This window comes from Polypterus senegalus, chromosome 12, assembly GCF_016835505.1.
Source record: "Polypterus senegalus isolate Bchr_013 chromosome 12, ASM1683550v1, whole genome shotgun sequence".
Lineage (NCBI taxonomy): Eukaryota > Metazoa > Chordata > Cladistia > Polypteriformes > Polypteridae > Polypterus > Polypterus senegalus.
In genome coordinates, this window is record NC_053165.1 from 163,935,500 (window position 1) to 163,962,085 (window position 26,586).

Here is a 26,586-nt window from a genome sequence, read left to right on the forward strand (position 1 = left end):
AGCCAAGAATACCTTCTTTATCGTATTTGTTCCTTCTGTTGAGTATAGCGCTCTTCACTCTCAGCCATATAAACCTTGCAGCACAGAAATAATGGCAAAAATCCGGCTTTCACCAGGTGCTCAAAGAAATCTAACTTATTACTTCAATCACTCTAGACATTAAGACAAAGCATTGAAAGTTAAAAGCAGCATGGAATTTATTACAAGAATAATAAGAATACCACAAGAACAAAGAATACTAGAAAATACGTAGAGATAGGAAAGTCTGAATATATATAGTCTTTAGAAAAAGCTTACGAAAAAGTTACAGATGACAAGGATGAATGTCCCAGGGAGGCGTTTGATTTAGCAGTCGATGTTCATGATGCCTTTCTAACGACCAGGGCCGTCTTCGTCCGTTCCTCTTCTTCTTTCTTCTTCTTTCTTTGCTTCTCTTTCTTCTCCCTTTGATTCTCTCCTCTTCTTTCCAAACCAAGGCATATTTATTATGAAATGTCAAGCCTTGCTTTCAAAACACATGCACCTGATTGGCTGGCTGTCCAAATGATTGATGAATTAATTTAATGTCCGTTTTCCCACACAACAAAACCTTTGATGTACTCGGAGGTGTCCGTAGTTCTTCCAGTCCTAGGCTATAAAGCAAATTGTTGTTCCAGATGTCCATCCATCAATAGCCTGAGGTATCAGCTCAGCATCCTTTCCCAGGCTATAAAACCAAATTAGCATGAAGCTATGAAAAAGTGTTATAAAAGTAAGGTGTAAAGGTAGAAAAACTGCTTTAATTTAATTTCATCTGTTGTCTTGTCTTGAACAAAATATAATGGAAACCAAAATGTACAGATTTTATACACCATAACAGACATCAAATGGGTCCATAAAATAAAAACAATCAGTGGGCAAGCTGGATTGACTCAGGTGTCACCAGGCTTCACCGCCAACGGTACAAAACTGAAATACTTTAAAACACCACCTTTTTACAATTTCAGAAGGTGAGGCCTTGAAGAAATTGTTTTTACTTTCTTGTATACGAAGTCCAAAATTTCAATCTCCAGTTTTTGATGAATCTCAACATTTTAGACCTCCCTGAGTCCGAAAATACCATTTTTAGAATTCTGTCTGTCTGTCTGTCAGTAAACACGATAACTTGATTACGCTCTCACTTAGGTTAACCAAATTCTGAATCCAAGTGTTAGGTACAAAATTTACATTTTTATCAACTTTTGGGCCATTTCCACTAACCAGTAGTGGGACTTTACCTTTTATTCATGCAGCTGCAGACTCCAATTTATTTAACTTTTCTTTTCTAATAATTGTTCAATATATTATTAATTTCTGTGGTGGGCTGGCGCCCTGCCCAGGGTTTGTTTCCTGCCTTGTGCCCTGTGTTGGCTGGGATTGGCTCCAGCAGACCCCCGTGACCCTGTAGTTGGGATAAAGTGGGTTGGATAATGGATGGATGGATATATTATTAATTTGAATTGATTTGTTGCTGATGGTTCTTTAAGGTACATAATATAAAATATAATCCTTGTCTTGTGGTTTACCCCTCAAATATCCAACCCTATACAGTATCTGAGTATATGAGATAGTCGAGGGGAGATGACTAGTGATTTTTATTTGTGGTCATCAGAGCCGGCAGGTGTTTACACTTCAGAGTTTCATTTTAATGTCCACGTCACTCACCCCATTCTCTGCTGCCCACTGTAAGTCAACCAAGTTCTTCACATTCCGTCTTAATGTCCATGTGGCTGCTAAGAGCCTCCTCACCTTACGGAATCTCTTTATCTAATGGAGGGCTAACATTTTATTGTTTTATTTTTATTTATTTATATATTTATTTATTTTTAATTACTTTTTGAATTGTTGCTACTGGATAAGCTGCCCCAATGGGTCTTTGTACAGCCGTGTTAGAAGAAGCAACCAGCACTGAGCAGGACACCCGTCAGTCGTGGAGCCACAGGATTCATCACAGGCCAGTTCAGAGTTACCAGTGAACCCAGCTGCTTGTCATTTGGTTGGTTTGCAGAAGAAGAAATCAGCAGAAACTTCACCAAGTACAGAAAAGAAATGAAAAATGCAACACAAGAAACACCCCAGAGAACCATTAGAGGGTCAGTCCTGTCATGTGTATGGAGAACAGTGACATGTGCACCCTCACTAACTACTCTCTGACACGGACTGGACAGCAGAACTTCATACCACGAACCAGGATCTGCACTCTGTGAGTGAGGTGGTCCCACTAAACAATTACTCCATCTGATTATCAAATCTGGATCTTCAGTGTTAGGGTCATGAAGTTCCAGAGCCTTCCACTGCAGCATCACAGACACTACAGGAGCCAAATCTGAAGGGGGCACCAGTACATTAAAGACACACAGCTATACTTAGTCATACTGGGCCCATTTCAAATCACCAGTCCACTTCAGCTTCGTGTCTCTAAAATGTGAGAAGAAAGCCAGAGAGCCAGGAGAGGATGTGCCAGCTGAAGACAGGCAGTGACAGGGCAGGAATGTCAACCTGTGCCCTGGATCTGTGGGTCACATTTGAGTCCAACATGAAATACGTACAATCACAATCACTGGGTATAAAAATAAAAATGAAAAGGCTTTAGTGAAAGTTTCAATTTATCAAGAAATTAACAGAACAGAACAGAACTGCAGGCTCACCATCCCTGCTTATTCTTCTGGACTTGTCAGTGGCCTTCGATACAGTTGATCATTCCATCCTCCTGGATCGTCTTCATCACACAGCTGGACTCTCGGGAACTGCATTACGGTGGTTCCAGTCCTACCTGTCTGGCAGGACTGAACAGGTCTCGTTGGGAGATTGCTCCTCCAGATTGTCAACTGTTTTATGTGGGTCCCGAGGTCAGTTCTTGGTCCTATTCTTTTCACTATTTATATGTTACCTCTTGGGCATGTCATTGCCAAACACGGACTGTCTTTTCATTGTTATGCCGACGACACGCAGCTCTACATTAAAACTGCCCCAAACCCTTCAGAGGCCATATTACATCTTACTACATGCCTGGAGGAGATAAAGGCTTGGATGAACACCAATTTTCTACAGCTGAATAGCAATAAAACTGAGGGACTCCTTGTTGGCACCCCCCACCAGATTCGTTCTTTTCCAATACTCCAGTTCACTTTTGACAGCCAGGTCATTACTCTTTCTTCTGCAGTCACTAATCTGGGGGTTCGGTTTGATCCACAGTTGACCTTCAGTGACCACATAAAACATGTGTGTAAGGCATCGTTTTACCATCTACGAAAAATTTCCAAACTTCGCCCCCTATTAACCATCCCAGATGCAGAGAAACTTGTCCATGCCTTTATCTCCTCAAGCCTGGACTACTGCAATGGACTTTTTGCGGGAATTCATACCAAGGACATACAAAAGCTTCAATATATCCAAAATAGTGCTGCAAGAATCCTACTAAGAGTAAGGAAATTCGAACATATTACTCCCATCCTCAAATCACTTCATTGGCTCCCTGTTTCCTTCCGGATTGAGTACAAAATTCTTCTACTGACCCACAGATGTATCTACGGCCAGGCACCTTCTTACCTTTAGGATTTGATTCACTTAAAAACTTCCAATCGGATCCTCAGATCATCTGGCAGCATGCAGCTTCATACTCCCCTTACTAAGCTCCGTACTATGGGGGGTCGAGCTTTTTGCTCTGCTGCCCCACAGCTCTGGAATCAGCTCCCTGTTGAACTGAGAAATACACAAAACCTGGACATTTTTAAAGCAAATTTGAAGACTTTTTTATTTAGGAAAGCATATAATTGCTGAGATTGTTGATTTAATCTAGTCTTTTAAACTTTTAAATTTTGTGGTTATTGCTTTTGTTGTAGCACTTTGAGATCTTATCAATGAAAAGTGCGTTATAAATAAAATCTATTATTATTATTATTATTATTAGAACTTGACTGAAATAAAAACACGGCTGCCATGGCTTGAGCAGGACCTGCCTCTGAACTTGAACTTGGCCTGTCTTTATTTGTGTATGGATTCTTTCTTTTATTAAATGTTTTATATTTTGTTGTGGAATATATTACTATTTTATTTTTTTCTTTCTATTTTACTACATTCTAAATAGTTTGCTCTGTTTGTCTTCTAATTTTGTGAACAGTTTTTCTTGAGTCTAAGAGATTCAAGCCCCCTTATTTCAGCCTAAGAGTTTCTGCTCGTCTTGTTCGGCCCGCTACTTTGGACTGACTTTAAACTTGTGGTTTGTGTAACTTCATCTTCTGATACTTTACTTAACGGCCTTTTCAATCATGTCTTAGACTTTTGAGGTGAAATTTTCATTTGGATTTTGTGCATTTTTTTGTTGAGATAACATTTTTCATATTTCTGGTGTGGAGTTTCAATTTCTATGTCAATAAACTGTATGGTGCTATTATTATTATTATTAATAACAACAATAATAAATTATTATTATTATTAAAGGGGCAGCACAGTGGCGTGTGGAGTTTACGTGTTCTCCCCGTGTCTGCGTGAGTTTCCTCCCACAGTCCGAAGACATGCAGGTTGGGTACATTGGCGATCCTAAATTGCCCCCTAGTGTGTGCTGTGTGTTTTCGCCCTGCGGTGGGCTGGCGCCCTGTGCTGGCTGGGATTGGCTGCAGCAGACCCCCGTGACCCTGTAGTTAGGATATAGCAGGTTGGAAAATGACTGACTGACTATTATTATTATTATTATTATTGTTATTATTATTATTAAAAACTCTGCTTGTGTTTTCGGCCTTAGGCCAGGGCTTTCGCAGATCTCCTCTTCTCTTTCAGAGTGCAGGCCACATGCCTGATTTTTGAGTTTCAATGCCAGGCTTACTTTGTGCTATGATTTGGGGTCTCAGACTTGGCAAAAAAGGACCTGAGGCCTCCAATAGTCCCACAAAATGTTAAAATGTCTCACTAGGGAAAGAAAACTGTGAGAATGCTGGCTTGTAACCAAATGGCAACACAAATTCAGTGAAGAATTAATTGAACAAAACAGGACAACAGAGAACACAACTCAAAAGTGGAAAAGAAGGAATTCTTTAAGTCCAAAATCATTATTTATAAAGTAAATTCCACAAACAAGCAAAGAAATTCCAAACAAAAATGTACATCCAAAGTAATATTGTAAATAAATACTCTCCAATTGTAAAGTCGGCGTGTTTCCTGCCTCTGGACAGAAGGTGGAGCCACCAGCAGTGATGTTAGAATGGCCCCTCCTCCTGGGCTCCACCCACATAGGACAGGATATTGCAGCTTATTTAAGGAAACAAAATACAAATAACAAATAGTAAACAAATCTAACAGAAATAACATAAAGCCATGAAAAATAATAATTCTAAATGAATAAATTCTGAAAATACATACAAGCCTCGGACTAAAATCCCAGCCATAACACAACACTTTGTACTTCAACTCAAATGCTACATGAAGCACTTCACGGTAAAACAGATGGCGGCCCAGAACTCAGATAAGAACAACATCCCTGCATCGTTTGTGGCAAAGCAACACAAATAAATAAAATGACTAGCAGTCAATTGTCACTCTTATCCATGAGCTCAGTTGCTTTTAACACATACATGTCTAGCTTCTATACGTGATTATTTTTTAGCAAAATAACTTATTAACTAAATGGAACTGACGGTAACTTAATAATAACTTAATAATTAAGTGGAAGCTGGAAGCAGAAATGAGGGTGAATAAGACAGGAGATGACAGAAGCTTAAGAATCAACTCGGCATAAAATGAAGAAGTCTCAGGTGAAACAATAAAGATAAAGAGTAAAGGTTATGAAGAGCAGGGTGGATCATCAGAGGATGTATTCGATAGTTTGATGAAGGAAGATGGAAGCTTGAAGATGGATACTCCAGTTGTCGTCTGGCTTCAATCGTAAAAGATCACATTCTCATGAAATCTGCACCCTGTGCTGGTCATATTAGTGAAGAACGTCTGCACAATGCCCTGACGATGAGTGGAGAGCAAGCAGTGAAGTTAACACTGTAGGTGATCCTCCATTACTGTTAGGGAAAGTAAGTTGCTGTCTGCTGTTTGCTCCATTTTTATACAACTTTGAGGCAGTTGAGTGCATTGAGCAGCTCCTCTTAGCTGAACTGGAGAGCAGATTGAGCCCAGAAGAAGTCGTGTGCAGTGCAGTCCACGGCTTCCAAGAATGGCATGTTTAGTTTACGTGAACAGGAGACCTCGTTTGAAATTTTCAAGGAAAAACACAATTTTGGAGAAGAAAAGTGAACACTCGGTCACAATCAATGGTAAAAACCTCGACTATTCCTCCTTTTTTAAGGGAGCTCATCAAGTCCTGACTTTTAGAGTTACTGTCCACATGCAGACCTTTTGGTCCCATTTAATTGAAAAAATAGGCCAATTAATATAATCTATATGTTTTCCTTTTTTCTTCAAGTTCTATTTAGGTTTTACGTGTGTAAGAGGAAATGCAAGGTGCTATACGACCTTATTTAATCTTTGTTGTAGCACCGAGGAAAATGACGCCTGGCTTCTAAAATGTGATGACAACTGTGCTGGCGTCCAAAGGCTGTCACTTCACAACAACCCCAAATCCGATTCAGTTTTCAAACTTCACGCTGACACACACCTTATGACTTGGTAATCACTGTGGCATAGATGATCTCACTCATGTTGTCTTCTTCTTTGGCCTTCTTTTCTTTACCTTTTGTTTGAATTCTTATAAAATAAAATAAAATGTAAATGTAACACATGCAGTGTACCACACCAGTACTCTAAAGTACTTGAAAGTATCAATGTGCTGCCTGAAGTGGTCAAAAGGCTGTTTAGATGAAGATGAACTGTCATCCTAATACAAGGCCAAGACTGAAATCCAGAAAGTCAAAAACACCAAATAACAACCACAAAACGCTAAACCTCACTTGTAGTGAAAAGGAGTAAGCGTTAAAATCTTTTACTTTGAAGCAAACACAAGGAGACAACGTCATCTGAGGAATCTGCAATCCCTGACAACAAGGAAGTGAACAGCACTGAGCCCTTGATTATAGATAACGCACCAGTGAGACCACATCTGGAGTCCTGGGTGCAGTTCTGGTCACCACACTACAAAGAAAGACATAGCAGCACTTGGAGCTGTGCAGAAGAGAGGGACCAGGTGCATTATGGGAATTAAAGGACTTCTCCTACTGTGACAGACTCAGAATTAACCCTGTTTAGTCTCGAGCAGAGGAGACTACATGGGGACCTCATTCAGGTCTTTAAAGTCCTCAAATCCATGAAGGAGATCCATCAGAATTCTTTTATCTTAAGAGTAAATCATGGACTCGAGTGCAAATGATGTGCATTTAGGACTTTAGGACTGGTCGGCTCCTTCAGTCTCTCCTCATAGCTCAGACCTCTCAGCCCTGAATCAGCTCTTCTTACTGCTGCTACTGACTCATGAAGAAAGTGTCTGGAAGAAGACCTGCAGTCACTGTGGCCCTCCAGGATTTTAGTTTTGACACCCCTGAATGGACAGTGTGGCCCCCTAGTGGTGATGTCTTTGGACTGCTATTACATTTTTTCCTATTTGATCACAAATGAGTTGTTTAACATCATAATGTTGGAAAAGAATGTGCTACCAGTGCAGTACCTGAAGATGGTGTTTGCATGGAACGGAGCTGCAGAATATAAAATAAAGAGTAAAGTCCCTGTAGTGAGCCTTGTGTCACTCCATGTGGGTCATTTAATCTGCCAATACTTAAAATGTAGAAATATGGAAGTGTCAAGTGCCAGGCACTTATCAAGTCCAATTTAAGAAGGCTCAGTGGCCTCTTGGTTCGAGCACAAGCTGCTAGCTCAGTATGACCCGGTGGCCTTCTGTGTGACGTGTCTGTAGAAATATGGAGACGATCGCCATAGATCTGTGTGACTTGTGACTTGATTTGGAGGAAAGCATCAAGTCAATCAATGTGTTGTGTTACATTCTTTGCTCTCGTCCTTGTCAATCAAACTTAAATGCCCACCTTTGTACTGACAAACACCAGGGGGCGCTGTGCTTCATTATAAAACATTTATAGTATTCATAACAGAATTGAGAGGCTTGATTTAAAAAGTCGCTACTTACGTTTTGTCAGGCTTAGCCTTGAACCGCACAGAGGCGTAATTCAAGCCTTGCTCATCTTCCTCTTCCTCTTTCTGCTGTGCTGGTTGAGCTTTGGATGCGGAGACATCTTCATAAACAGCATCTTTGACAGTCTGTGAAAATAAATCAATAAACCTGTAAGTCTTCCTCAGTGTGCTGCATAGACGCCATGTTACATACAGCAAGGTCACTGACATGGCACAGACCCTGCATAGTGGTCACTAGTGAAAAGCAGAGACCATCACTGGGCACACTAAAAAATATGCACACACAACTTAGCCTTGGCAGACAGTTGTCGGGAATGATGGAGGAAAAGAAAGAAGACACAGGGAGAACATGAAGACTACACCCCGGGGTCAGTACACGTGACAATATGACAACTGCTGCTGCCAGGCTGGGAGGAGGAATGAGTCCGCAGTACTAACCACCAGGCTCCTGGCCTATGATGGTGATGAAATGGTGATGCCCACAAAAGATGTGTCATGACTTTACGGTTGCTTGCTAGGTGCAAACTTTGTTTCTGTACTTGTTTGGTTCTTTGCTTTCATTTGGTTAATGTTTTATTTTTTTTTTAAATTCCTTTTTTGTTTCTTCACTCGGCCATTTTATTTCTTGTGAGAGTCGCCATGTTAGGACTCATCATTGTTAACCGCAATCACAGCTGCTGCCTTGTGACAACCAGAAGCCATGATGCATGAAGCCGTTACTGTCACTGTATAAAGGTCATTTCAGAATTTATGGATACTGTGGTGAACCGCGCAGTTTAGCTCTAATAGTTAAGACAATCGGATTCTTTTGACTACGAGTTTTGTTGATCATTTCGGGTTCTGACGAGAGGTTTCTTTTGACTCCATATTTGAACTCTCTTTCTCCTCATTTCCTGCTCCATTGCCCTTTCTTCTAGTTCTTGTCATTGTCTGTGTTTGGTGGAACTGGACAGTGACTGCTAGTCAGGAGACAGGACTGCAATGACATGTTTAATGGTGGCTTAAATCATTAAAGCTCTACCAAAAAATCATACATTTAGTGTCACAAATATATTGACACCTTTGGATTGTGGAATGAACTGGAAAGCACTGCAGTCTAAAAGATCCAGGGTTCAAAAGTTGGCCTGCTCAATGTCATGGTGCAGTTTGCACCTTCTTCCCCATGTCTGTTGACGTTTGTTTTCTGTCACGCATGTGTGTCTATGGACCTCCCTCCAGGATCATCCGAGGCATGTAGTACCACTGTGGGTTGAGAGGGGGCGCTCACTTTCTCATCTTTTGTTCCCTCCACAGCACAGAGAAGATGCCCAATTGACTCCGCCCCTTCCAGTTACTGACCTATAAATCCCACCGCTGGCGTCAGACTCCTTCAGACCGAACAGCAGGACGGAGTTCCTTTGAATAGTGCTGTTTGAATACAAGCCTGACAGCAATGTTTTTGGACTTGAACATGTCTTTTGCTGGCACACATAGTGGTCATTATTTTCGTGAAATAGTTTGACTAAACAAAGATGACCGGCTTGGCGTCCTAACATTTTCCAGTCATGGGTTGCAGTTTCTTCCTCGACAACAATAGAAACTTGAATGAAGTGTAACCCTCACCTCTTCTCCTCCTTGGATGCCATTTTGTGGAGGTGTCTTCTTGGTCTTTTTCCTGCCATACAAACAGAATGTAATCAAAGTTTAATAAAGTGCATTGGAGGTTAGGAGAACCATTAGATGTTCAATTTAGTGAGGCCTAGAGGCTGAGGCATTAACAAGTATATCACGATGATGCCACCAATCACTGCCTGAGTGGACCTCAGCTATTTAGTTCACCTGCCTGTCTTCCAGTTATGACAAACATGGAGATAATGAAGACATTCAAGTCCCTGCTTAATGAAATCAAATACAGAGGAAAAATAATAAGCCTCATAGCGTCTTGTTATGCGAACACAAAACGCCAGGAGAGCTTCACAGGACAGACGCTCACCTTCCGTGTTTTCCCCAAACTGACTACCTCTGGTAATCGATGAGTGTCTAAGAGCATCTGCTATGATGTGTAAAGCAGCTAACCAGGAGATTCATGTTTCTTCTGGAAATAAAATTTAAAAAAACAAAAAGACATCTTTCCCAGATACTCAAATCAGTATTGAAAAGAGAAGGAACTTCTTTGTAAGGTTTCTGAATTGTTCTTTTATACTAGAAGGTTTACTCACAATCATAGCTGGGCAAGAATTGCAATCTGCGTTTCAGGAAAATCGTATTACGCTACGAGAGCCAAAACACTAAAACGAAAACCCCACCGAGATGAAAGAGCTCTGAGTCAAAATCGGAGTACAGACGTCAGAACTTTGATGAAGTCCGTATCTCGATCAGAGGAGTTCCTGCACCGCACCGAAATTTGTTAGCGAGTCTTCAGGATGTGAGTCATCATGCCAAGCAACCGAGAAAGATCTCCTAGCAAACCCAGTCATCCACCCACAGCGGCTTCTAAAATGGCGATGTGCTTAAAAGAAGTGAAAAAAATGAAACAAACCAAGAAGTAAAAACAAAACTCAAAAACTATGAAAAAACATATGAAACTTTCCTGAACTAAAAAAAAACATCAAAATACACAAAATAAATTCTAACCTAGCAAAACAAAGATTTTGTAGCTAACTTTATACATGAAAGGCTGACTGAGGCTCCCAAAGAGAGACTAACTCTGCGTATCTTGTATTTTTAGTTATTCTCCATAAATCCATTCACTCTGAAAACAAAGAACCAGTCAAGCTGCTCTCACAGCAGCGTAAAGTCATAGCGTGAAGGTCGGATTACGTTCACAGTGCAGTCCAGTAAATATGGAATCCCATCATTCAATGCACCAAAACAGAAACATACGACAGAAGTGATGTCAAGTTCAAGAGTAAATATCGACATTTTCAAAGTGAAATCCAACATATTGTGTCGACACTGACAAGTCGCGCCAGCCTGGGGCTGAGTCACCAGCAGTTTGAGTGTGGGCGCCAACTTCAAGTTAACCCAAATAGATTATTTTTTTACTCAACAACAAACTGCATTTAATGAGTATATTCAAATAACTTCCTGATATTACTTTGGCGCTGGGGACAAATGGACCTGTGGTCATGGAGGCCATCAACATATTAAAGCACCAGGAGGAATTCAACACGAGGCGTCATTAGAGCTCATTTCTCTTCACTCGGTGCCTACTTTTTGCTGTTCCATCTTATGGTACCGATCAGTTGACTTTTTCTTCATGATAGTCTTTTTATTTAAACATTTTTGATTTTGATTTGAATTTGTTATGTCATTTCTTGAAAAGTGCTTACTGTTAAAAAAATAATCGACAAGAATCCTAGAAAAGATTCATCACTTAATGGTTTCAAAGTCGGGCTCCGTGTCTAGGGTGGGTTCCTACCTCCACTTAGTGCCGTAAAGAAAGTCTCTGAGCCTCTGAGGCCTGAATTAGACTAAGCGGGTTTTAAAATGTATCTCAAATTGTCAAGAATAATTTCAGTACTTAAGAAGTGAACACATAATACCCATGACTTATCTTGAGGCTCTTGTAACGTCTTGTAAGAACTGATGACAGGGGCGATGCATTGAAACTAGAAAACATCTCCCATTCCAAAGACACATAAAAAACTAAGAATTTCCCATCAGCCCTTCCTCACACCCCATGACGATGCCCAGAAATACAAACAAAGTCGACTCCAAGATGAATTTTCTCCAACTTATGGCCATTTCTTCTAACAATGCTGAAAGAGAACCTGAAAGTTTTAGAATAACAAAGTCATTTATGGAAAACAACTCCTTACCTTAGAAAGATGAAAACTAGCAAAGCTAATCCTGATAGGATGACATATAAGGTGTAATTCAAATACTGTTTAAGATAATTCATGCTTCCTGGAATACAAAAACAGAGATTAAATAACACCACAGTGTCCGTACAGTACCCCAGTTTAATAAATAGTTTGTAATTCATGTTTAAAGGGTGTGGCACACAAATTGTAATGTAATATGTTATCACCCTACGAGGACATTCTTGTGAGTCAAGCTGACTTTCTGACGGCAAAAAAAAAGGGACGCGTGGATCTGTAGGACGTTGGCTCAAGTCCCTTTTGCCCTCATGAACTCAAATGCTGGTAGAAAACAATGCAGCTAATCAGCCACTTTCATCTTTGTGTTTCATCACTTGACTATTCTACTTCCGCATTTCATACAACCCAATGGGCTGATGCTCACCTCCTGCTTGATGGAAAAAAGCAGAGCAAAAAGTAGCGATAGGCATTTGAGAAGAACTGTCCATAAGTGACGTACCGAGGATGTCGTATTGCAAAATTCATATCAAGAAACACTGTCTTCATTCACCTCTTCTAACACGCTTTGTAAACCTTCAGACTCTCCACAATATTTAGGAGTCGAGCAAAGCATTGAAAGCCTTGTATGCAAGATCCATCTCTTTATGTTCACATGTGCCTGTCTGACAATTAGTGTGGGAAAGAAATAAAGCAGGAGATGAACTGAAGACCTGAAACACAGCCAGACAAGCCAAGGGGTCAAAACCGTGAGATCATAAATGGAATTGGTAACCAAGAACAAAGGGACAAGATACAAATCAGACGTCAGGAGCAAAGTGAAGCCATCACCAGAGGGCCTATGTAAAAAGTTAAAAATGTATGTACATAAAATAAATAACATGCAGTAAAAACTGTAAAAAAAAAAAAAAAAAGATAAGTATACTGTAAAGTTAATTGCATCACAGTTCATAAAGGTATTACAAGTGTGAAAATTAGACACCCCAATATTTTTTGTTATTTTTTCCTAATATTTTCTAGTGTTTTGAATGCCAAATTCATGGTGCTTGGTGCTCTGCTGTGAAGACTGTGTCAAGGAAAATACCCAAACAGGTCACTAGATGGCGCTATCGCTAGAGAGGAACCCTAAAACAGCACAGAGGCAAGCGTGGCAGATTAAATCCTGCAGCCAAGCGGAACGCAGCTAAAGTTTGTGCCTCTTTGTTTCTAACTACAGGTGGGTTAATATTCCTCCAAACGAGATGTAATCCTCGTGTTGTGAAGCCGTGTACATAATGTGTAAGTATACGAGTTAAGTATTTTTGGTGTAATTTGATGAAAATAAGATGTTTAGCTATACACAGCGAAGCTAGAGCCATGAGGGTTGTTTTCACATTAAGCGCCAGACGCATTAAAAGGGCTGATACACGTCTTGTCCTGGTTTATGTCAATGTATTGCGGTTTGTTTGTGTGGTTATTGAATAGGATCAGTTTGATAATTAATAAGCTTTCAATCATAGGGATTTAAAGAAAAAACAGAAAGGTGTCAGACGGATAATTTTACAAGAAGAAGGCGCCCGAGTTGCCTCGAAAGCTTACATATTGTAATCTTTTTAGTTAGCCAATAAAAGGTGTCATTTTGCTTGACTTTTCACTACAAGTTTTATTTTATATGGAGTAAAATATGTGTTCTGTAATATTGTTAATACTTGAAAATATGGTATATAGACTGTAACATGAATTGTTACAGTTAGTGTTACATACCTGGTGTTACAATGGACTCATTGTGTTAGCTCTGGAATAAATATTATGTGTTTGTGGTTATGAAAAATAAGATTACATCCTGCAGCCAAGCTGAAGACAAGCTAAAGTTTGTGCCTCTTTGTTTCCAACTACAGGGTTTAGGAATACACTTCTCGCTGACACCCACCAGACATCCTTGACAGAGAATCTCAGTATGCTGAGAAAAGTTATCTTTTGAAGTACGTCCACTGAGGGATCATTCATTCTGTGACCTTCGTGTACCCCTAGTGCTGCCTCCGTAACGCCAACAGTGCCGTAATCACAGTCACGTGGCACCTCCAACATTGTGTAAATAAAGGAAAGAAGACATGAGCTAATTTAAAGTTTGGCAGGTGAAAAACAGAGGTGATGAGATACATAATAATACACAAATAAAAACAGTGTCTACTTACACTGACAAGATTCCAGTTCAGGGGCGAGTCTGCGTTTCAAATTTGGCAATGCACTTTGGGCTTCTTTGGGCTCAGATTTCAAGATTTTATTTACAGGCCGGATTTAGGCTTCAGTTTCATGCTTACTGTATGCAGATCTCTAGTGAAAGTTTCAGTTTTCCTCAAGAATATGTAGTTAGCAGAGTAGACAAGCCTGTCTGTTTATATCTGATATAAATGGCTTCAGAACAAAGATAAAGGAAAAAATAGAGGAAAGGACAGCTAAAGGGAGCACAACACATCACCAAAACGGCCATACTCAACATATGCCTCGTCACACATGTGCGCATGAGAGGCAGCTAAAGGGCCTGAATGAGGGTACTTCCGCACTAGGCCGGGGGGCGAAGTGTATGTATTGATCGTTTCTCTCTTTCCACTGCAGACCGATTTCAGGAAATTCCACCTGGTCCTAATGATGTCACTTCCGGATCCGGGCCTAATGACATCACTTCCTCTACTCTCCCTTAAAACACCATCTTTGCCTCATCAAGTCAGTTCTGTTTTGGTCTCGAATCTGCACACATACAGGTATGCAGTCTTTATTCAACACTTTTGCAACCAGGAAAAATTATACGGGTGGCTGCCCCAAACCGTTTTATGACTCTTTTGTCTCATCTTTGATGGCCTCCATAACAAAATGTCTTACAAGTGGCATTGCAACGGTTAATTAGGAATGACCTGCACCCAGAATTTTTGAGCACAGCACCAGATGAAAGACTGGATAGGATGCCTCATGTCAAATTTGCCCTCTTTTAGTGCCAGCTGTGGCACCATCCAGCACCATTGACTTCAGGCTTTCTCTGAATTGACCAGAACTCTTTGATTCAACTGACGTTGGACGTTCCTCTTTCAGCAATGAGTTGTGTGGGTTTGGATTGAAAGCGTACCATAGATTTGTAACATTACAATAAATCCATGGTGGACTGCTTCATTTGCTCTCTAAATTACAAGTCCATTATTGATCTTAATTATTGGACTTGGAGCCAACAGCATTTACAGTGAACAGAGATGTGAATGATGGAGAAGGTGCTGCTTTGTGTGGGACACATCACGGTTTCTAGTTAAACCTTTTAAGAAGGAGACACAAATTGAATATCTTAAGCATTTCCGAGACTTATGGAGAAAGCAAAGAACAAGCTGTGATGTCGGCTCAAATGTATTTGAGGAAGGAAGAAACGAGTAAGTGAAAAGACAAATGAAGAGAAGGGTTGACCAGCAGATTTAACTGGTTGGGTGCATTCTGTGAGGCTCTCCATGGAAAGATCTGCGGATCTCTTGTGTCATTTATATCTGTGGGTGTTTAACCCATGATACATTGCTGGTGCTCACCTTGCACGTTCAGGGTGACGACTGCAGACTTTGCTGTTCCAAGGATGTTGGTGGCTTTGCAGTAATAAGACCCGGCGTGACTCTCGTTAAACTCTCTGATGTGTAGCTGATCCCCTGTATCTACTTGGCTCGTGTTCGCCTTCATCCAGGTGTAGTTGCTGGGTGGGTTTGCCCAGGCTGTGCATTTTAAAGTCACCGATGTCCCTTCTTCTATACCAGTGGTGGGCTGACCTGTGATGACGACATTTTTCGGGGAGTCTAAAATAAAGAAACACACAATCGGTGAGAAATAAAGGTTTCAATTCTTTATGCTTCCTAAATCATGTGTTTAATACAAGTCCCATCAGGCAAAGAGGCTGGCACCGGCTCACGTCATGGCAGTCCGCTCTCAGTTTCCTGCAGTTTCTACGTGGTGTGACCTTTGCATGGACTTGGTGTGCTGTTCTTGATACCTGAATATCAATAAATGGTCCACGTACTGTATGAGTGTGTCCTTGAGTGGACTTCAGTCTAACTTGGGTTTGATTTCTAACATTTCTCTGCCATGTCAACCTGAAGCTTCCAAGAAAAGATGAGCAGGAAAAGAAAATGCAATGACAGCCTTTAAGAAAGACAAACAGGTCTGCCGTGTGCTGCTGTTTCTGCGTCTAAATATCAGGGTAACCATTTCTGTCTCTTCTGTCAAATGTTTACCTGCATGAGAGCAAAGCAGAAAATAAAAGCTGTGAAAAACAAACGTCATCATTCATCCTTTTAAATAGACCTTGTGTACAGTATTTTGAAAAGTCTCCGTTTGTTTGTGTTTTATTCTTTTCCTTCCTATTTCTTCATCTCTTTGACTGATTACTTTTCAACAGCATAACTGAACTCTCACTCAGCACCTCACACTGTTAAAAACACTCAAAATACGACTCACACTCCACATTCATAAGAAATTCTGGAGACGCCAGGTTTCCAGCCTGACATGAATAATTGGCGTGGTGCTCATAGGAGACCCTCTGAATGTCAAGTGTCCAGGAGGTCTCATTTAAGCGTCGTCCACTTCTGAACCAGGAAATGTTATTGAGACTGCAATTTGTTGTGCAGTTCAGGGTCACGGTATCATTTTCTTTTACCGCGTCTCTTGATGCTTCAACCTTTAGACCTTTGAAGAAGAATAAAAAAAAAGACATTCAGTTTCTGCTTGCATCTGCCTTTGTATTTGCATTTCTTTTTAAATTATTTATGCTTTAATTCTCACTAATTATACTGTTTAGCACTCAGTGTCGATTAATGAGATAAAAAAAACAAAACAGAAACTCCTGCAATGATTGTGATGCCTGTGCACCGTGTGGCACCAGCGAGGGTGAGGCGGGCAAACTGACAGAACTGAGCATCACAGTAAATGTAATCCTGTGGTCAGCTTCATGGGCCTCATAAAAGATGAAGTTCATGCTGTGAGCGCCTTTAACGTGAGGAGTGTACGGTCAGTCAGTGTCCATCAAGGGCCGGCTGGGCAGAAACAGAGAGAATCACAGGTCATCTGTAATGGAACTACATGGGGCACCGGGTACACTGATATTTAGAAGATTTACAACAGAAAAAGGACACCATCCAAAAAACAAACAACCAACAAACAAATAAATAAATGCATTTATTAGCTGACATATTTATTTAAGAAACTGTCTAGCAGCATAGGATCCATCGGGTGCAAAATAAGAACCAAGCCTGGTGTGGGCAGCAGTCCATCTAAGGACACATTCAACCACACCAGGCTAGTGATTAAACTGATAGATAGATAGATAGATAGATAGATAGATAGATAGATAGATAGATAGATAGATAGATAGATAGATAGATAGATAGATAGATAAAAGGCACTATATAATAGATAGATAGATAGATAGATAGATAGATAGATAGATAGAGTGAAAGGCACTATATAATAGATAGAGTGAAAGGCACTATATAATAGATGCCTGTAGTATACTGTGTAGAACCAATCTGTGACTCCAGCTCTGTGTCCTGGTACTCTTTGCCATGAAATAAAATCAAATCATCTGTTTCTTGACATACCTGTGATTGTCACGTTGACTCCTGGCACTTGAGTCCATCGATCTTTTTCATCAGATCCCTCGAATCTAAACTTGTAGTATCCGCTGTCCCCTCTGCTCACATTGCTGATCTCTACAGAGCAGGTCTTGTTTTTGCTCCCCAGGAAGTGAACTTGTCTGTGACTGCTGGTCACTTCTCCCTCATTTGTATGATACACCGTGGTTTCTTTATTATTATATGTCTCATTTTTATTAGGACCATAAAACCACGTTTCATTTTGAACAGTAATATTTGGATGTCTGTATGTGCAGTTAATCCTCACAGTTGATCCTTCCACTTCGCAGATTGTCATTGGCTCATATGTGGCTCCCCATTCACTCGAATCTGTAACTAAAGAAAATAAAATGTAAAATCGGTGTTTTCAGTTTAGTTCACAGATAAAGACGTCTCAATTCCTCCTCATGTACTGTAAGCTTCAGTAAATGACTAATAGTCACAAAAGTAAACACAATGCTGCAGCCGTAAAAAGGCAAATGTTTTATAACAGCCAGTCTCTTTGGTTTTCATTCGTGAACACAATTCAGACGTTTCTCTTTCCTTCTTCCCCTCATTTGCAGACCAGAGCTGCTGAATTTTGGTAATTTTTGGTAAACGCAGCAACACTACCTGTCATTTTCTACAAGTGCCTGGTCAGCGCAGGTCCTCAGTTTCTGTTTCCCTGGCCATCCTCTTTTCTTTGCATTCTTTTCAAGACAAATGACTGTGGCGACTGGACAGTTTCTTGATCACATAGAATTCAAATCTCTACCCAGTTTTTGTGTATAACATTAAACTATCTGTTCTGACCATCATGTTTGTAGCGCTGCACTTCCTACTTTTAGTACCTACAGCTTTACTGTGTTTTTATTAATTTTGCTTTATAATAATATTGAATTTATACTGTTTGATTTGGCCAAGGTAAAGTGATAAGAGCACCGATTGTGGGTAACTGCTATATTTTCAGCTTGCGCCTCCAACAGAAAGCTGCGTGGTGAGTGGGCACCTGCTTTACTGATTGGCACAGTGTGGCTTAACTGATTGGTCTGCTTGTGCTGAGCTTCTAAGTCTCTTTGCTTGAGGCAGCTGCCCACATGCAGATAAGGCTGAACATGTGGGGCGCTATAAAGCAGCTCGATTAAGGAAAAATTCCAGAACAATACACCCCAGTTATTGCAAGTAAACTTTATCAAATATTGTTATATCCTCTCATAGAGAAAACAGATTGGCTGGCATCCCTACCATGGCAGACAGTTTCTTTACTGGGACAGGGTGTCCTTATAATAGAAGGATGGCAGGAAATGGCCTCCCAGGGTTATGTGCTTCCCCAGCATGATAGGTGGCAGCTAAGATGGCTCACAGTGTCAGAATCATGGCTAAAAGAAATAAATACAGAGTGGGGTAAAGGAAAGACTGCACTGCACTGCATTGTGGTCATCTTTCTGTGATGTAGTCAGCCATTTAGACCTTAATGTTGACCTTCTAACAACACTTGTGACAGACGCTAAGATTAAAAGGCTCAACATCCCATTGTGCTTTGTTATACCCTTTGATATCCTGACTCAGGAGTGTTTTTAGTGAAGAGGAATGGGAGCTACGCAAGAAAAAGTCAAGCTAAGGTCACAACTGAAACTCCGCGCTAACCCTTCAAGCAAATTGGAAGTAAAATTTTGGATCTGTAGTCAGAAACGAGAGTAAGAAAGAGAGAGCAGTCAGAAAGAACAAAAAGGTTTGAAAAGATCTGATCGCAAGTTCAATCTGTAAAACTCAGATGCTTTGGAGATCTCTGGAGTGACATTTAAACTGGTCCCCTGATGACATCACAGGGGGTACATAGGAATCCAAAAGGGTGTTGGGGTATAAGAGGAAAAATGCAGAGCTTTGTCAATTTACATTAAAATCTTAAACTGTAATTCTCGAGTTTTCAAACCCTTAGATCAATATACAGATTGTGTAAATCCATCAAGGAAATCACACAAAAATGTATAAAGTTAAGATAACAACATCAGCCGAGATTTAAGTCACCACAGAGGACTGTTACAAAGTTGCCCCAATGTCTCCTTCAGACACTTTTTAATAATAATAATAATAATACATTTTTTTTATATAGCACCATTCCCATGCTCAAGGCGTCGTGCTCAGATACCTTTTTATAAGGTGTCAGAGTTTACAACAACTATGCAGCTCAGTAATTTGTCCCACACTCCCATAGTCCTTTGTGTGATGGGCTGCTTCTGGGTAGAGACCTTCATCCTAGCAGTCGTCCTGAGGACCCAACTTAACTCATTGAGGATCAGAATGTTGTTTTAGTAGTAAAAATGGGAGCCGATAAAAAAGTGGACAAAAATAATTTAAATTGTAAAGTTTCTGTTTATTCACATGATACTTAAATCAAAACAATAGGAGGACACAGACAGCGAGATGCACTCTTGGCACAATGGATGCTCTATCTATATTAACGTGAAAACGGGGGCTGGCAGAGAGCTTAAAGTGATGTCATCAGAATGGAAAAGGTTCTTAAAAATGTCATTTCAAAGCCATCTGTTGGCCATTTGTAGCAAGAAGATTATTTGTACCAATGTCCACCCATCCATTATCCAACCCACTATATCCTAACTAGAGGGTCATGGGGGTCTGCTGGAGCCAATCCCAGCCAACACCCGGCAGGAAACAAACCCCGGGCAGGGTACCAGCCCATCGCAGGGCATACACTAGGTACAATTTAGAATCGCCAATGCACCTAACCTGCATGTCTTTGGACTGTGGGAGGAATCTGGAGCACCCTGAGGTAACCCACGCAGACACAGGGAGAACATGCAAACTCCACACAGGAGGACCCAGGAAGCGAACTCGGGTCTCCTAACTGCGAGGCAGCAGCACTACCACTGCACCACCGTGCCACCCTGTACCAATGTCATTTGTAAAATTCATGTGAACCATTCAAGTAAGCATCAGAGGTTTGAATCTGACGATGCCAAGGGGACAAAGTCTCCAAACACCAGAGACACTACCTTTTTATTTACTGTACTTGTTTTTTTTGGTTGGGAGCAAACTGTAAGGTGAAGCAAAGACTCCGACAGTTGTTAAAAATGTTGGGATCTTAGCAAACTAATTGGCCTGAAAAGACTGGATGCTCTCAGCTTAATTGTAATGCTAAGATGGACACTTTAACAAGATGACGACTGAGTTCAGTGTCACAGAGAGCTCTCCTCCTGCCCAGTACGGGGAGAAGACTGCGAGAAGCTCATCCTGCAAATTAATGAGCTTGAGACGCGTAGATTAAGTGAACAGCCACGACCTCATGCTTTGTTACCAAAACGTCACACAACTAGCTGGGCAAGGTGATTGTTAGAGAGGACATGCACGTTGTGTGACAAAAGTGTGAGGAGCTGAGCAGAGCAGAGAACCCTAAACTTTGTTTCTTCCTTATAATAATAATAATAGCAATATTAATACATTTTATTCATATAGCAGCTTTGTATGACTGTGGCATTCCTAAATAAGGCCATAAAGACCCAAAATAAAGTCCTGGCAGATGGGGGGGTTAGCTGGCAGCCATCTCGATGCCATTTGAATAATCAGAATGTCAGACAAAAGTAAACAGTGAAAAAGTGAAAAAGTGAAAAACTAAAAGGTCAACAGCTAGAAGAAGCTGCACTGGGCCAGCAGAAGCCGCAGACACTAAGCCATCACATTGAGCAAAAATAATAAAATGAGATTTAAAATAAACTGGAGGACTTTGGGTCTTACCAACTTCAGAGAGCGCAGCAGCCAAAATCATCCAGAGGAGCATGATGGGCGGTGAGACCTGCAATGATAAATAATATGACGACTCTGAGATGACTTTACAGTTTGGCATTCATACACCTCACCAGATTTGAAGGATGATGCTTTAAGGTGGCATAGTCATCAGTGCTGCCGGAGCTCGAGTTCCTAGGCAGGCTCATTCATATCTTGCTTGATCTCCTTGTGGTTTTCTTCTGTTCCTCTCATACTTCCCTAACATTTACATATTGCATAAATTTGCCTAATCTCCGTCCATCAGTATAACCTACACAAGAAAGGGTCCCTTCCGCAGCTGGCGCCGGCCTTGTAGCGATTTCTGCCAGAATAGACTCTGACTTCATGAGATCTTGTCCAAGATAAAGAGGATCTAGAAAACAAGTGGATCTGCCCAAGCCTGACAGCCCTTCATAGGTGACATTCGGTGTAAATTTTGGAACTGCAGGCTTGTGGAAGAATGTGGAACAAGAAGATAATGGCAGACGCCTGGAGGAGCATTGAGCAGCATCAAAAATGAAAAGAATTTGACTTCAGTGAACATAAAAATGGAGGGGCTGAAGACGAAGAGGAGGATCACGGAATAGTTTCAGATGAATGGAACCAAAGGTGCTTCTAGTGCTCCGTACTTATTTTTATACTGTATTAAGGATTTGTTCTGTTCTGTTCTGTTCTGTGTATTGTATTGTATTGATGCCCTTCTTTTTGACACCCACTGCATGCCCAACCTGCCTGGTAAGGGGTCTCTCTCTGAACTGCCTTTCCTGAGGTTTCTTCCATTTTTTCCCTACAAGGGTTTTTTTTTGGGAGTTTTTCCTTGTCTTCTTAGAGAGTCGAGGCTGGGGGGCTGTCAAGAGGCAGGGTCTGTTAAAGCCCATTGCGCTACTTCTTGTGTGATTTTGGGCTTTACAAAATTAAATTGTATTGTATTGTAAGGTGGGCAGTCACATGAGTGTCATTGCTGCCCCTCACTGCTCTGGAGGTTTTACATCTAATGGACACTCTCTATGTGTATGAAAAATGCCACTAGAAAAAAAAAAAACTTACATATAATTTTAAATTGAAATGTGTCTGCATCTAAAAAAAGATGTGCAGTGGTAACAATGACGCAAAGTTTCAACATAAATGAAGAGCCTGACAGGGCACACCACAGACGTATGTGGCAGGGTGAAATGACATGAATAGCAGACAGGAGACTCGATGATTCAAAGGCAACTGGCTGGTTAGACTGGGGAGAATTTCAGCTTTAAAAATAATAATAATAATATAATAATTCATTACATTTATATAGCGCTTTTCTCAGTACTCAACAACAACATTTATTTATAGAGCTCATTTTCATACAAACAGTAGCTCAAAGTGCTATTCACACAGGGAGGAACTGGAAAGCGAGCCCACAATCTTCCACAGTCCCCTTACTGCAGAGCAGCAGGACTACCACTGCGCCACCTGTGAGGACAAGTGGCTGAGATGAGAACACTTCTGTTCCACCAGGGGGAAGGGGGATGTCCGGGAGGGGGAGGATCCAGCTTTACCTGGGTGTCTTATGTCTTACTTAATCTGAATGTTGAGTAAATGTGGGGATGGGAGTAAATATTCTGCTGGGGTGGTGTGGGTTGGTGGCCTCGGACTCCGTGGGGCTCTGTGATGCTGCTGCTTCGGGCCATGGCTAGATAGGCTGGGGCCTCCATGCCCCGGGTGGATTTTGGGAGCGGAGGTGCCTATTGGGGTCAGTAGGGGAGCTGGCTCCCTGGAGGGCTCAGGCCCCTCAGCCGTTCCTCCCCATCCTCAGACATTTCCCTCCTTCTGCTCCTTCACATCATCACACAAACATGCACATAGGGCCTTAGGGTGTGGGTAAGTCACGGGGTGCGGGTATGGATCCCCCTGTGGAAGCCTACCCACCAATTTTATTTGCACATTAAACACTTCCACAAACAACATTCCACACAAATGCACACTTAGGGCCTTGGGAGTGGGCACACTCAACGGCATCCGGTGGGGGAAAATTTCAGCCTCACTCCAAGTGCCGGTGTCCAGTTCCAATTTTAAACTGCACCTAGTCACGGAGGGTTTTGTGGGGGAAGTGGAGCTGTGTGTTGGCATCAGCTGGTGTAGGCCACATGATGCCGGCACTGCCCCCCAACCACAAAATGCACCTTAACAACACACATCAATATTACATTGGAGCCGGCGGAGGGAGACTAGAGGTCTTATTACACCTCTGTCTTCAGTTAGCTGCCCGGGGCTGGAGGGTAGGAGTGGGAGCTGGCCGTCTGCCTGTGGTCTGGAGTGGTGGGGTGGCTTTGCTCTGCGTTGGACGGGGGTGCCTGCTCATTATTACCCCAGCGGAACGAGGCTAACTCTGGCATCCAGGAATGGTTGTGCCTTCGGTACAGCAGCACCGGGACCAGAGTTAGTAGGGTGTGTGTGGGGAGTGTGAATGGGTGTCTGGCGTACATCCTTGTAAGTCTTGGGTTGTATGTGTATGTGAGAGCATGAGGGAGGGAGTGTATGACTGTGTTTGTGTGTGACTGTATATGTCAGGTGGGCTTTTGGACTCCTCCCCTCTCCTGGGACATCTGGCGATGCTACAACATCTTCGCCTACCCTCCCTCTGCCTTAAGCATCTGTCTGGTCGCTCCCGGTGGCTGCCTGGTGGGATTTGGGTCCCTGGGCTCTGTTGGGTCCTCGGCGGGGTGGGTCGCCCTTGGGTCCCGGGCTGCTGGGTTTCAGGCCCGGCCGACTCGGGGGTGAGCGGCTGCGGGCGGGCCTGGGGGTTTGCTGTTGATATCTCCCGGGACTCTGCTGGCTGCTGGTTGTGGCCCCCCGGGGTGATCCTCTGCGCCTCGACGGGGGGTTGGGGCTTCTCTGGTGACGGTCTCCCTGGGGTCTCCACGCTCTGGGGTGACCTCTGGATCTCTGGGCTTGGAACTCCCTCCATCTTCCGCTCATTTTTGGGGGCAGGTCTGTGGCCCTTCACACTCACTATTGGACGCTCCTATAGAGAAACCTTACACATACAAGCGTGTGTACACACACAGGTGCTCACTTGGTGCTTTCATAAGTATGACTTGGACATCTTCAGCACATGACCTAAGGCTGTGGTTGGCCCTAAATGCCTTAGTAATAATTACTGTATGATTGTCAGCAAACATTTTTACTTTTATATATCTTCATGTAGCTGATGCAGCAATGTTTTTGTCTTGTGGTTCCCCCGCCCCCTCTCTTTCTGCAGGTCTAGAAGCGGATTCTGGTTCATTTATTGTTTATTCTATACGAAGCAGCATACAAGTGGGCAGCGGGCACAGATCAGGAACCAACACTGGATGGGATGCCAGTTCAATACAAATTATATTCACTCCCACTCAGCCAAATGATAATCACCAGCCAACTAAGTCTACAAAGTTTGTGATGTGGAAGAAAAAGCCACACAGACACGGGGAGAACAAGCAGACAACCTGAGTCTACAACTAAACACTGTACGCCAGGCCTCCCTAATTACTTTAGTCTATAATTTGTCACCAATTTTCGATTTCTAGCTAGTTTGTAAATCAATAGTCTCTAATTATTGATTAATGACTTAACTTTACATTCATTTTCCCTTTAATTTTACCAGTAGAAATTCTATTTAAAGATGCAGTTCATCAAATGAAAGACCACATTACCGTTTCCTCCAAGCTGTTCATTTCTGTGCAGTCAATGTGCCCGTCTCTGGCTGCAGATCTCCTCGAGACAGCAGTTCAAGTCTGAAGGTTCTCCAGGCGAGTCATGCAAATGAGTTTATTTGTCAAGTAGATGTCTTTGAAGGGGCGGCATGTGGCATTTTTTCATTTTTTTTTTTATTGACTTCCTCAAATGTAATTAGAAGTTCCAATTTTAGTCATGATGCTAATCAGTACTTCTAACATGACGGGTACATTCATCAAGGAAGGGCAGTCAGGCAGAACTTGAAGGACTTGGGGTTAGTCTCTGCCCTGGTCGCTGTCTCCTTATGTCAATGTGGGATTTCTCTGGACTATTTATTGTCATCCAGCAATTCAAAGATTTTTTCCCCGCAGTCCCACCACAGCCACCTTCATAAGCCATACTGTAGAAGTCTGTGTCCCTTGTATTGTAATACATGAATCTGCAAAGGCACAGTGTGAACGTACAAGAGAGTAAGGGTGATGGACTGGCGTCCTGCCCAGTGCTATTGCCTTTCTTGTGTTACGTGCTGCTTGGATGATCTTCAGCGCCCAGAGCCCTACAATGGAAATGTGAGTCCAGTAAATGAAAGGATGGGTGGATTTTTAGTCATCAAGTAAACACGTGGGGTTAGACAAGGGTGTATTTTATCGCCGTTATCGTTCAACTTATATGCCTAAGCTATCTTCAGAAATGCTGGCCTTGCCAAAAGCGAAGAAGGAATTCGGATTGGAGGGAGAAATGTGAGCAATCTCAGATATGCAGATGATACAATCTTGATTGTGAGCAGCTAAGAAGGCATGAAGGACTTACTACAGGCAGTTAAACGAGAAAGCCAGGAGATGTGATTCTCACTCAATGTGGCCCAAACGGAAATTCTAACAACTGACAATTGTGATCAAGACACTTTTGAACTAGACGGAGATGAAATAGAAGTGGTCAAGTAATTTAATCTGCTGGGATCAATAGTGAACACTGAGGATATATAGTGACCCTGGAGATCAAATGGAGGATTGCAATGGGATAGTCAAAAGTGGGCAGAGTGGTGGCTCTGAGGCTAAGGATCTGCGCTGGTATCCCGAAGGTTGCTGGTTCAAATCCCCGTCACTACCAAAAAGAGATCCTACTCTGCTGGGCCCTTGAGCAAGGCCCATAACCTGCACTTACTCCAGGGGTGCTGTAGAATTGCTGACCCTGCGCTCTGACCTCAAGGGGTAAGCGAAAACTAACAAATTCCTAATACGAGAAATTGTTTAAGGCGAAATGAAGAACAAAATCACTGGACAAGGTTTTCAAATCTCAGGACATTTCCCTACCAACCAAGATACGGCTCACACACGTTTTGATCTTTTCTGTGGTCACCTATGGTTGACAAAGCTGGGCATTAAGTAAACAGGACCATTAACAAATTGATGCATTTGAAATGTGGTGCAGGAGATGGATTTTATCAATACCATGTACAGCCAGAAGGACAAACTAATCAGTCATGGGACAGATCAAGACTGCAATGTCACTCAAAGCATGGATTACAAAGCTACGGCTGGCCTACTTTGGACTTACCATCAGAAGACAACAGTCACTGGAAAAAGATATCATGATTGGCACAACAG

The 26,586-nt window shown here is 41.9% G+C and overlaps 1 protein-coding gene and 1 long non-coding RNA gene across 2 annotated transcripts; both read right to left on the bottom strand.

Moving 5' to 3' along the window:
• Positions 1 to 5,168: 5,168 nt before the first annotated feature.
• On the bottom strand, positions 5,169 to 10,035 carry LOC120541048. The gene is made up of 3 exons (XR_005635935.1): positions 9,700 to 10,035; positions 8,093 to 8,223; positions 5,169 to 6,705 (listed from the first exon to the last, which is right to left on the bottom strand). It is a non-coding gene; the product is annotated as an uncharacterized LOC120541048 (long non-coding RNA).
• A 2,958-nt stretch (positions 10,036 to 12,993) lies between these two features.
• LOC120540555 (B-cell receptor CD22-like) lies at positions 12,994 to 16,471 on the bottom strand. The gene is made up of 3 exons (XM_039771394.1): positions 16,356 to 16,471; positions 15,440 to 15,697; positions 12,994 to 13,022 (listed from the first exon to the last, which is right to left on the bottom strand). Exons 1-3 carry the CDS (start codon positions 16,366 to 16,368, stop codon positions 12,994 to 12,996), a joined length of 300 nt encoding a protein of 99 aa, XP_039627328.1. The 5' UTR covers positions 16,369 to 16,471.
• Positions 16,472 to 26,586: the final 10,115 nt, after the last annotated feature.

Coding starts and splice junctions, on each gene's coding strand:
- LOC120540555 (XM_039771394.1), bottom strand. Junction 13,023..15,439: donor CGTCACCCTGAACGTGCAAG/GTGAGCACCAGC, acceptor GTGCTGTTTTAG/GGTTCCTCTCTAGCGATAGC.